Here is a 12,285-nt window from a genome sequence, read left to right on the forward strand (position 1 = left end):
CATGTTTAATTCTTGTCACTTTAGTAGGGGACATAAGTATAGAGGGGAGGGGATGTCATACTTCATGGTGAGGTTCATTTTGTGGGTACCTGATACCTGTTGTCTACCCTCCATTTCCATAAGATTCCTGACCCTGAGACTGCAACTCTCTCTACTTCACAGACAACAGCTCAGCAGCTCTTTCATTATCTGGCCCTGTTGATGGAGGAGCCCTGGTCAGTGATCCACAGACTCCATTTTTTGAGAATACTGCAATAATGGGTTCAAAATTGAGTTGTACGTGGGTAGTAGATGCAATATCAATTGAGAGAATATGAAAAGTTATCTAAATATTTAGGTTTCAGATACTAAAATAGAATGTCTGTCAAGGGACATTGCCACCAAACTCATTTCCTATCTCATCTCATATATAGGTAGAAAGGATTGTTATGTTGGGTCTAATAATGGCCTGGTGATTCACATGCACACACACACACACGCACACACACACACACACACACACACACACACACACACATATATATATATATATATATCTGTCTACCATCTATCTATCTTTGTTTTTGTTGTTGTTGTTGTTTAGTTTTTTGGGGGGGGTTTGAGGGGGGTTTTGGTTTTTTGTTTTTGTTTTTGTTTTTGTTTCTTAAAACAGGGTTTCTCTGTATAGTCTTGGCTGTCCTGGAACACACTCTGTAGACCATGCTGGTCTTGAACTCAGAAATCTGCATTTCTCTCCCTCCCAAGTACAGGGATTAAAGACATGAGCCACCACCGACCGGCCCATCTATCTTATCTTGATCTCTATCTCTCTATCTGTCTCTATATCTCCCCATATCTATGTGTCTATGTATCTAGTATCCATCTATATTGCACTTAACATTCCACGTTGTACAGTTACATCACTCTACGTCTAATTAAGGTCCGTAAAGTGTTTATTGTTTAAATGAATCATGACCTAGGGCTCTCTTCTGAGACATACATATATGTTATAGGTCTACAAGAAGGCCAGAAAAGAAGGAAGTTCTACATAGCCTGCATGGTATCATCCTCCCTAGGAAGTGCATGCACTAACTGAGGTAAGAGCAGGGCTTGTCTGTTTTTGGGGGGAGATGTGTTTTGAGTTGATGAAGCTCCCAAAGGGGTCACCTAAAGCCAGTCTGTGAGCCAAGCATAGCTCCACAAAGCACCACATTCCTCTCCCTGGCCCCTTGTTCAAACACAAGATTCTCTGGGCTATACCTAGCTATAGCATAATGCTAAAATATGCAGTCTAACTGACAAAGTCCCCATACTATGTAACGCTGTCAAAAAAATTCGAAAGGCCATAATCTGATCATGTGGTTTAATGTCCTTTCAATGACTGAAGGATAGTGCTGTATAAAATCAAAATCACAAAGCAGATCATATACCTCCAATATCACAGGATATATATTCCTAATTGAAAAAGTTACAGTGAAGAAATACTGAACCAAAGCAAGATAAAAATTTATCTGTGCAAACGCCAAATGCTCTATCTCCATGTCTGTTACCAGCTTTGTTAAGAGCTTTGCTGAGCTGGTTATCTATGCCTCTGATCTCTCTAATATCCTCAAGTCTAAAAGGTAACCTTAAGTTGCAGGTTCTTGTTCTAATGTCTGGGACCCACACATGATCATCTGGGCTCCTCCATAGGGCTTGGGTCACTTCTTCATCTCTGCCCTCTATAGTACTCTAGGCTTTGGTGGGTGACACTCCATTACTGCTATTCTTGTTGGTCATCCCATGGCATTGGCATCTCCAAAAGGCTGGGGACTTCTACTACATGTAGGCTTCACCAATAGCCTCTCAAAGGCTCCCTTCAATGTACCTAGTCACTAATTCTTTGCATGACTTCTTCAGTCCTAATTTATCAACTGCAACTAGGGCTGCACCTTCACACACAGCCTTCCCTAGGTGCTGAAGGCAATGGCAACCCCACAGTCACATCTAACCTCATACCTGGGAACATCTAGAATCTGACTTACCAAGCAAAGAGCATACATGCAATGATCTGAGGCCTTAGGCACATAAGTAGCATAGGGCTGGCTTGTCTAGCCTCAGTGGGAGAGGATGAACTTAAACCTGCATAGACTTTATGCATCAGGGTAGAGGTAATACCCAGGGAGTCCACCTACTCAGAGATCAAGGGGAGATTTGGAGAGGGGCCAGCCTTTTGGGTGAAAATTTATTGATGAGTTTTATATGAAAGAAAAAGGAAAGAAACAGTTAAAAATAAACGAACTAGCCGGCATGGTGGCGCACGCCTTTAATCCCAGCACTTGGGTGGCAGAGGCAGGTGGATTTCTGAGTTCGAGGCCAGCCTGGTCTACAAAGTGAGTTCCAGGGCAGCCAGGGCTACACAGAGAAACCCTGTCTCCAGGAAAAAAAAAAAAAAAAAAAAACGCTCAAATCCCAAAACCAAAACTAAAAAAACGAAAAAAACCAAAACAAAGAACAAAGAACAAAAAACAAAAAATAAATAAATAAACAAACTACAAAACATTAAGAAAACAACAACAACACAAAGGGCCTTCCCTGATAACTCTGAGAGCCAAGGCTCAGCTGCTCTCCACTACCCCTTCATAACTTAAAAATCAGTACCACCTGGATGAATCTCACCGATTACCACGTCCAGCTACAGTATGAGGTACAATCTTGGCAATCTCTGGAACACAGCTTCTTAGTACTCTCAGATCACACTTCCCAGAAGATTTCTCCTCAGTGATGGTGGTCCCTTTATAATACCCTCTAATTTCTATGCATTATTCAACCAGCATCAATTGTCCCACTAACCTCCTCTATTCCTGATTTGAGAGCTAGAATCACATTGAAGTGGAAACTCCTAGTTTTTTGCAAAGTTAATTATTTGAAAGGATGTTTTCTTGAGGCACAGAGGTGAAAGGATGTCTCCCTGAGGAAGACACGGGTAAAGGATGTTTTGCTGAAGCAGAAACAGGTGAAAGGATATTTGATATAGCAAACATGTGAAAGGACCTGTGATGTTGGCGTATAAAATGACTCTACAAACATTAGGGGGAATGAGCCCTGAGCGGTGGTTTGGGTTTCTCTGAGTCACTATTCTTCCCTAAGTATACACAAGTATTGGCTTGCATTACCTAGGGACATTGAGTTATTACAGGTGGTAAAGCTAGCTACCACTGAGAAACCCTCATCCAAGAAATCCTACCTAGATTCCTGCATCAGATGTCTGCTTTGTGGGCTCTCCTCAGGCCAGTTGTCATATCTGTCAGTTTCCTCCTGACCGGATTGTAGCTTCTGGTTTGTGCCTTGTGTGTCTGAGTAGAGAAGGGACCGAAGGTGCCGGTTCGAATGTGGTATCTGCCTGCCTAGAGGACTGGTCTGCAACAACTGTATCCTATTTGCGGTTTGCTATGGGACTTAACTGCTGCCAAAGATTGAGCTTGCCTCCTAAAAAGTATTGATGAACAAGTCCACTTCCCCCATAATCTAATAACATTTCTCTTCAAGTACATTTGTGGGATGGCAGGCTAGAGTCGAGGTTGAACCCATTTTAATAATAGGTTGCAATATACTTGATGCCTAATTTGTACTGGGCCAAAGCTGCAGGGTTCTACTGCTTGGTGTACTGGGACATGGCACCCCATGTTCTATTCCATCTTTACCAGCTTTCTGTGTTCAGTGGTTTCATTCATTGCCTATGCTTGGCTCTCCTGGAACTTAGTCTGTAGACTACCTTAAATTCAGCGATACACAGGCCTCTGTCTACTGAGTCTTGGGATTAAAGGTGTGCCCCACCACGCCTGTACTTAACCTTTTTTTCACCTAGAGCTTGGAATGAGACAGGCTCATCATGAACTCAAAGATCTGCTTGCCTTTGAACCATAGATTTTTTTTGTTGTTGTTTTAGTTTTATGATTGTTATGTTTGTCCTTAAGCTCCTGATCACTGTAAACCAAAGAACAGTCTATTCTTTTAAAGACTTTTTATAGACTCCCTTTGCAATTTCAAATGATCTCAGTCTTTTCACCTTAGCCTCAAACAAATTCTTCAGACAAGGGCAAAAAGCAGCCATATTTTCCACCAAATAGCAGAAAAAACAGTCTCTAGGCCACATACTAACATTCTTCTCCTCTGAAACCAACCTCTTGAGCCCTACACCCACAGTTCAATTCACTCTCAGCATCAGTGTCATCCATGTCCCTGCTAGAATGACCCATCCAGCTTCACTTAAGACATTCCACGGCTTTCCTGATCTAAAGTCCCCCAAACCCACTTTCCTTTAAATCAAAACGTGTTCAGGTCTATGACATCAATATCTCAGTGCTGGTACCAACTTCTGCCTGACTTTGGGTTCCCATTGCTCTAAAGAGATTCCATGTCCAACAACTCTTAGGAAAGACAACATTTAACTGGGAATGACATAGGGGTTCTGAAGTTCAGCCCCATATCATGAAGAGAGGAATCATGGCAGCATCTAGGCAGACATGGTGGTGCAGCACCCGAGAATCCTATGCCTTCATCCAGAGGAGGAAGCCAGGACACCTAAGAAGGTATTTAGTAAATGTGTTAATGTCTGGGCCTTACTTTAGATCCCAGCATATGAGAGAGGGAGCTATAGGCAGTGGATTGATCGGTGTATCACACACCAGAGTTTGGTCTTAGCTTTGTGAGTTGAAGAATGCCCAGGACTAGGTGAATAAACTCTGTCTCATAAAATGAACTTAAATTAATTGGCCTAGTTGTAACTTAGTTTCTTTGGTCATTTTCAGTAGAGACGGTGGGGTCTTGCTATGTAGCCTAGGAGATCCTGCTCATGAGCCTGTTTCTTTCCTCAGCATGGGATGTAGGATTAAAGGCCCCAGGTCAACAATTGAGCCACCCTAAACCCATGGGTTGGGTGGGTCAGATTCAATTAAACTGTAGAGCTTTATAAAGGACCACATTTGCACAGGAATCTCCTACTTGTAGTAGTCCAGGGAAGTAAGCAGAGCTCCTTGCACTGCAGACTCTTGTGAACACCGGGACACATTAGACCCTAGTTTCCTCACTGTGTTCGGGAAAGGAAGCTCAGGAGACAAAATGCAGGTGAGTTGGGGGCAATTATATTCACTCCTATTTTCTGTAGGATAACTGGATTATTTGTGCCTAGCCACATACAAAATATGGTTAGCTACCTTGAATTTGAACCCATGTCTGTAAATTGAAGAGGTACAACAACTAGATTTATTTTGTCCTTGGGTTTCTAGGTTTTAGCCCACAACCAACTATGGAGCCAAGAATGATGTTAAATTTCTGAGAATCCCCATTCCTCTTAGGAGTGAATGCCATTATGGCCACCTGTCAGACACCCATGTTGTGTGACTTAGGATGGATAAGTGTAGTTTCACACAGTTTCTCTTGATATCTTATTGTGTCTGAAGCACAGCTGGAGTTGATTAGATTTTGAAAGGGAATTTTTTCCCCTGCCGAAAATGGTAAGAATGTGAACTGGAGAGAGTGAGTGGCTGTGGTCTTCTCAAAGGAGAGGTGCTTCAGTTTCTTTCCTCCACTTGTTCAATAGCTCCTGCCCTGTTCACTGTCGATCCTCTTTGGATTAACCTCACAGGCCTACTCTCCCATTAGAAGAGAATGGACCAGCATCTGTGAATGAGGAAGTAAGGGTGCATTGTTTTAGCTTATGCAACTGGAGGCTGCTACCTGAGTCCATTCACAGCTGAGGAACAGGGATTCCTGTAGCTTGCAACCTGTTTTAATATTTAATTTTTTCCTTTCTGCACAGAGAGAAGATAACCGAGTCCAAAGTGTGAGAAATGACAAAGAAGCCAATAGGAGGAGGAGGCTGAGGCAAGAAGGCCAAAGTTCCTCAGGTATTCAGAGTGAAATCCCTGCTCTTCTATTCTCTTGCTCTTTGACCTCGAGTATATGAAAGAGCCCCGAATTGGAAATCTGTAGTAAGGATAGACCAGCATTCAGTGGTCCCTGATTTATGCCCTTGTCCCAGAAGGCTCTGAGTGTCTCCCTGTTGTGGATGTGGTTATGAGTCTCTACAGATCCAACATTCCCTGGTAGCACTAATGCTGTGGATCCCATTGTATTCTGGGACCAAACCATCCCTAAATCTGCAGACACCTATGCTTTCCCAGTGAGTGTACTTCTTGCTGTGAAGAGCAGGGTAGGTGCTGCAACAGGGCTGGTAAGACTGTGTTCATAACCACTTGATAAATGAGGGAAGCCATCCCGCTGGCCAATCAGTGTGCAGGGAATGTCCCTAAGCAAAGTTGACATGGTCATGTGTGTTACCTTTGATATCCTCATCGCATCCCTCTTTGCCTCGCAGGTCCGTGTGATAGCCCGTGGACTGAGGATGAAATCTGGATCTTGCTGCAAGAGTGGGCAATGGTTGAATATGAACTCGGAGACCCAGGCAATAAGATGCATGCGAAGGCCAAGTCCCTTAGCAGACGCCTCTCTAATCGGGGTCTGAGGAAGAGCAAGAATAGCTGCCTTGATGTGATGGTGAAGATGAAGGACCTGCACACACGTCTTTGTAACGAGAGGCCCCGGGCTTACCGCTTGTATTCGACTTATGAATGGATCCTGTACGAGATCTTGGGCCACCCCAGATCCCAGGGAGGCTATGTGCCAGGTGAGTCTCTTGTGTAGAGGAGATTTTGACGTCCCAGAGAAAAGCATCAGCTGGGCATAGAGCAGAGCACACAAATGCTGCAAGTCCATTTCCCATAGGCCTTTATTTCCCATAGTGGGCTGCTCTGTGTTTCAAACTTCCTCTGTCACTCCAAGGCAATGGAATGTGTTCTTGTTCATACTTGACTCTGACCCAGAGTCCAGACAACCACTTATAGCGCCTCAAAGAGAGTGAGGGTGCCATTTTAAACGCCTTCTCTTTCTTCTCTCCTCACTCAGGTCCTTGGTTTGATGGGCACGGTAACCCACCAGCTTCCTATGCACCTTCCCTCTGCATTGATGGTGCCATCTCTCTAGGTATGCACGTTGGCGTTATCGCATCCCTCACACTAGTGGAAAGCTTAAGGGGAACTCATCACTGATGATGTCCAAGGGTGATGAAATTCTGATTTCCTGTTGGAAGGTTTGGAACTCCCATATGTCCTTTGATATTTTCCCTTGCCTTTGGAGTTGTGTGGGGGATATTATATCACGTTAGGTATGACTGACACTGTTAAATATGCAATGCATTTGCCATTCTTCCTTGGATGACTTTATCACCCTTCTCTGATTGTATCCTTATTGCTATTGTTTCCTTTGGAAAGGAGTCATGACCTAAGGTGACATCCTAGTCAGGAGTTGACAGGAGGTGGGCTTGTCATGGCTGTTCTTTGTCGTCAAGTTGATTATATCATAGTTAGAAGGAAACAAACCAATAAAGTTCTGCTTGTGTCTGCTTTTCAGCCTAACTTTCCAAGAAGTGAAGATATTTAGGAAACGTGTGACATTGGCATCCCATGCCTTTAGTTCCAGTACTTGGGAGGGGGAGCCAGAGGCAAGCACATCAGTGTGGTGTCCTAGATAGGTTGGGCTTAGTGTTAGTGAGCTGTAGGATGGCCAGCACCATGGAAGGAAACCCCAATTCATAAAAGAAACTTCAATGAACTGACCTTGGTTTCACTCGGTGTCTCTGATATTTTTAAATTGAGACAGTGTGGTCCTCCTAGGTTGGTTGATATTGCCTGAAACCTGCCCTTGGCTAAAACCTAAATCTGAACTCCTATTTATTTTCTAAAGCTGAAGACACTGATGAATTCCCAGTGAGTGTACCTCTTGGTATTAAGAGCCTGGTAGACTCTGGATCCTGGGCTCTCCTGCAAGTGTTCCCAATGTCTTGATAACAGAAAGTAACCATTTTTTTGTCAGTTCAATGTTCAGGGAGAATCCCTGAGTAAAGGTGACAGGTTCGTGTGTGTGACCTCTGATATATTCATCTTGCCCCTCCGTCTCTGCAGGCCCTTCCTTTAGCCCATGGACCGACCCTGAAATCAAGATCTTCCTGCAGGAGTGGCAAGTGGTTGAACGGGAATTTGGCCACCCAGGCCAGAAGATCAAGCAGAAGAGCAGTCTTGTTTGCCAGCGTCTCTATCATCGAGGCCTGTTCAAGGACATCCAAAGCTGTTTGGACCTGATGTGGACCATGAAGGATCTGCACTCCACTCTCAGTAGAGAGAGATCAAGGACTGTACCCTTGTTTTCTCCTTATAGAGATTATCTGGAAAGGATCTTCGACCCCAAATGTCAGAGAGGCCATGTTCCAGGTGAGTCTCTTCTGCACAGACACTTGGGGTTCTGTAAGTGGTGGCATCAGATGGCCTGTCCTTCATGAGGACAGAGCTGAGCAGACTATGGAGTGAAGCCCCATTCCCACAGGGCTGTGTTGTTGCATACAGCACAAACTCTGGTCTCCCATGTCTAACTTCCTGTGTCACCTCAAGGCAATGGAATTTGGACTTGTTCATAGTTGACTCTGACCCAGAGGACAGGCAATTACTTAGAGTGACTCAGGGAGAGTGAGGGTGCCATGTTTATGCTTTCTCTTTCTCTCTTTTTTCTCCTCTCAGGTGTTCAGTATAATTGGTCTGGTTACCACAGGCCTTCCTCAAACCCTCAAACTCCAATGGTGATGCCATCTCCTGTATACCAGCCTTGGGATTATGGCATGGCTGCATCTTCTGGTCAGCTTCCCTGGATCCCATTACTAATCATGTCCAGTCAGGACTTACTGGTTCCCAGATGGGATGCCTGGAATGCCACCTATCCATTGCCAGTTCAACATGTATTTCAGGCCTCTCTCCCTGGAGACAACAACTTTCAGCTGCCGTGGTCACCTCGTGATGAGAGCTCAAGTCCTCAGTGAAGACATGTGGGGACTTTTCTTTTTCCTCTGAAAACCACTAAGAATCTTCCAGCACTGTATGGATCCTCAATGTCTCTATTTTATTGTAAAGGAAATGTGAAATCAAATAAATTATTTTGACACAACTCTTTGCTTTTTTTTTTCATTTTTTTAATTGGGTATTTATTTCATTTACATTTCCAATGCTATCCCAAAAGTCCCAAACACACTCCCGCACCCACTCCTCCACCCACCCACTCCCACTTCTTGGCCCTCTTGTTCCCCTGTACTAAGGTATATAAAGTTTGCATGACTAATGGACCTCTCTTTCCACTGATGGCCAACTAGGCCATTTTCTGATTCATATGCAGCTAGAGACAAGAGCTCCGGGGGGGGGGGGGGGTAACTGGTTAGTTCATATTGTTGTTCCACCTATAGGATTGCAGATCCCTTTGGCTCCTTGGGTACTTTCTCTAGCTCCTCCATTGGGGGCCCTGTGTTCCTTCCAATAGCTGACTGAGCATCCACTTCTGTGTTTGCTAGGCTCCGGCATACTCTCACAAGAGACAGCTATATCTTGGTCCTTTCGGCAAAATCTTGCCAGTGTATGCAATGGTGTCAGCATTTGGAGGCTGATTGTCGGATGGATCCCTGGATATGGCAGTCTCTAGATGGTCCATCCTTTTTTCTCAGCTCCAAACTTTGTCTCTGTAACTCCTTCCATGGCGTTTTGTTCCCAATTCTAAGAAGGGGCAAAGTGTCTACACTTTGGGCATCATTCTTCTTGAGTTTCATGTGTTTTGAAAATTGTATCTAATATCTTGGGTATTCTAACATTCTGGGCTAATATCCACTTATCTGTGAGTACATATCGTGTGAGTTCTTTGTGGTTGGGTTACCTCTCTCAGGATGATGCCCTCCAGGTCCATCCATTTGCCTAGGAATTTCATAAATTCATTCTTTTTAATAGCTGAGTAGTACTCCATTGTATAAATGTACCACATTTTCTGTATCCATTCCTCTGTTGAGGGGCATCTTGGTTCTTTCCAGCTTCTGGCTATTATAAATAATATGAACATGGTGGAACATGTGTCCTTATTACCGATTGGAACATCTGGATAGATGCCCAGGAGAGGTATTGCGGGATCCTCCTGTAGTACTATGTACAATTTTCTGAGGAACCGATGGGCTGATTTCCAGAGTGGTTGTACAAGCTTGGAATCCCACCAACAATGGAGGAGTGTTCCTCTTACTCCACATCCTCGCCAGCATCTGCTGTCACCTGAATTTTTGATCTTAGCCATTCTGACTGGCGTGAGATGGAATCTCAGTGTTGTTTAGATTTGCATTTCCCTGATGATTAAGGATGTGGAATATTTGTTCAGGTGCTTCTCTGCCATTCGGTATTCCTCAGGTGAGAATTCTTTGTTCAGCTCTGAGCCCCATTTTTTAATGGGGTTATTTGATTTTATGGAGTCCACCTTCTTGAGTTCTTTATATCTATTGGATATTAGTCCCCTATCTGATTTAGTATGGGTAAAGATCCTTTCCCAATCTGTTGGTGGTCTCTTTGTCGTATTGACGGAGTCTTTTGCCTTGCAGAAACTTTGCAACTATATGAAGTCCCATTTATCGATTCTCGATCTTACAGCACAAGGCATTGCTGTTCTATTCAGGAATTCTTCCCCTGTACCCATATCTTCGAGGCTTTTCCTTACTTTCTCCTCTATAAGTTTCAGTGTCTCTGGTTTTATGTGGAGTTCCTTAATACACTTAGATTTGACCTTAGTACAAGGAGATAGGAATGGATTAATTCCCATTTGTCTACATGATAACCGCCAGTTGTGCCAGCAGCATTTGTTGAAAATGCTGTCTTTTTTTCCGCTAAATGGTTTCTGCTCCCCTGTCAAAGAACAAGTGACCATAGCTGTCTGGGTTCATCTCTGGGTCTTCAATTCTATTCCATTGGTGTACTTGTCTGTTGCTATACCAGTACCATGCAGTTTTTTTTTTTTTTTTTATCACAATTGCTCTGTAGTACAGCTTTAGTTCAGGCATGGTGATTCCACCAGAGGTTCTTTTATCCTTGAGAAGAGTTTTTGCTATCCTAGGTTTTTTGTTATTCCAGATGAATCTGCTGATTGCCCTTTCTAATTCGTTGAAGATTTGAGTTGGAATTTTGATGGGGATTGCATTGAATCTGTAGATTGCTTTTGGCAAGGTAGCCATTTTTACTATATTGATCCTGCCAATCCATGAGCATGGGAGATCTTTCCATCTTCTGAGATCTTCTTTAATTTCTTTCTTCAGAGACATGAAGTTCTTATCATACAGATCTTTCACTTTTTTAGAGGCACCCCAAGGTATTTTATATAATTTGTGACTATTGAAAAGGGTGTGGTTTCCCTAATTTCTTTCTCAGCCTGTTTATCCTTTGTGTACAGAAAGGCCATTGACTTGTTTGAGTTAATTTTATATCCAGCTACTTCACTGAAGCTGTTTATCAGGCTTAGGAGTTCTCCGGTGGAATTTTTAGGGTCACTTATATATACTACCATATCATCTGGAAAAAGTGATATTTTGACTTCTTCCTTTCCAATTTGTATCCCCTTGATCTCCTTTTGTTGTCGAATTGCTCTAGCTAGGACTTTAGGTACAATGTTGAATAGGTAGGAAGAGAGTGGCCAGCCTTGTCTAGTCCCTCATTTTAGTGGGATTGCTTCCAGCTTCTCACCATTTACTTTGATGTTGGCTACTGGTTTGCTGTAGATTGCTTTTATCTTGTTTAGGTATGGGCCTTGAATTCCTGATCTGTCCAAGACTTTTATCATGAATGGGTGTTGGATTTTGTCAAATGCTTTCTCCGCATCTAACGAGATGATCATGTGGTTTTTGTCTTCGTGTTTGTTTATATACTGGATTAGTTGATGGATTTCCATATATTGAACCATCCCTGCATCCCTGGGATGAAACCTACTTGGTCAGGATGGATGATTGTTTTGATGTGTTCTTGCATTCGGTTAGCGAGAACTTTATTGAGGATTTTTGCATTGATATTCATAAGGGAAATTGGTCTGAAGTTCTCTATCTTTGTTGGGTCTCTTTGTGGTTTAGGTATCAGAGTAATTGTGGCTTCATAGAATGAGTTGGGTAGAGCACCTTCTGTTTCTATTTTGTGGAATAGTTTGTGACAAACTGGGATTAGATCTTTTTGGAAGGTCTGATAGAACTCTGCACTAAACCCATCTGGTCCTAGGCTATTTATTTATTTATTTATTTATTTATTTATTTATTTATTTATTTTGGTTGGGAGACTATGAATGACTGCTTCTATTTCTTTAGGGGATATAGGACTGTTTAGATCGTTAACCTGATCTTGATTTAACTCTGATACCTGGTATCTGTCTAGAAACTTGTCCATT

The 12,285-nt window shown here is 43.0% G+C and overlaps 1 protein-coding gene across 1 annotated transcript; it reads left to right on the forward strand.

The window, feature by feature from the left end:
• The first annotated feature begins 2,593 nt into the window (after nucleotides 1-2,593).
• Gm11237 (predicted gene 11237) lies at nucleotides 2,594-9,008 on the forward strand. The gene is made up of 6 exons (NM_001277575.2): nucleotides 2,594-2,665; nucleotides 5,780-5,867; nucleotides 6,338-6,646; nucleotides 6,925-7,002; nucleotides 7,980-8,285; nucleotides 8,589-9,008. Exons 1-6 carry the CDS (start codon nucleotides 2,627-2,629, stop codon nucleotides 8,882-8,884), a joined length of 1,116 nt encoding a protein of 371 aa, NP_001264504.1. The 5' UTR covers nucleotides 2,594-2,626; the 3' UTR covers nucleotides 8,885-9,008.
• Nucleotides 9,009-12,285: the final 3,277 nt, after the last annotated feature.

The sequence above is a fragment of the Mus musculus genome, chromosome 4 (genome assembly GCF_000001635.26).
Source record: "Mus musculus strain C57BL/6J chromosome 4, GRCm38.p6 C57BL/6J".
In the NCBI taxonomy this organism is placed as follows: Eukaryota; Metazoa; Chordata; class Mammalia; order Rodentia; family Muridae; genus Mus; species Mus musculus.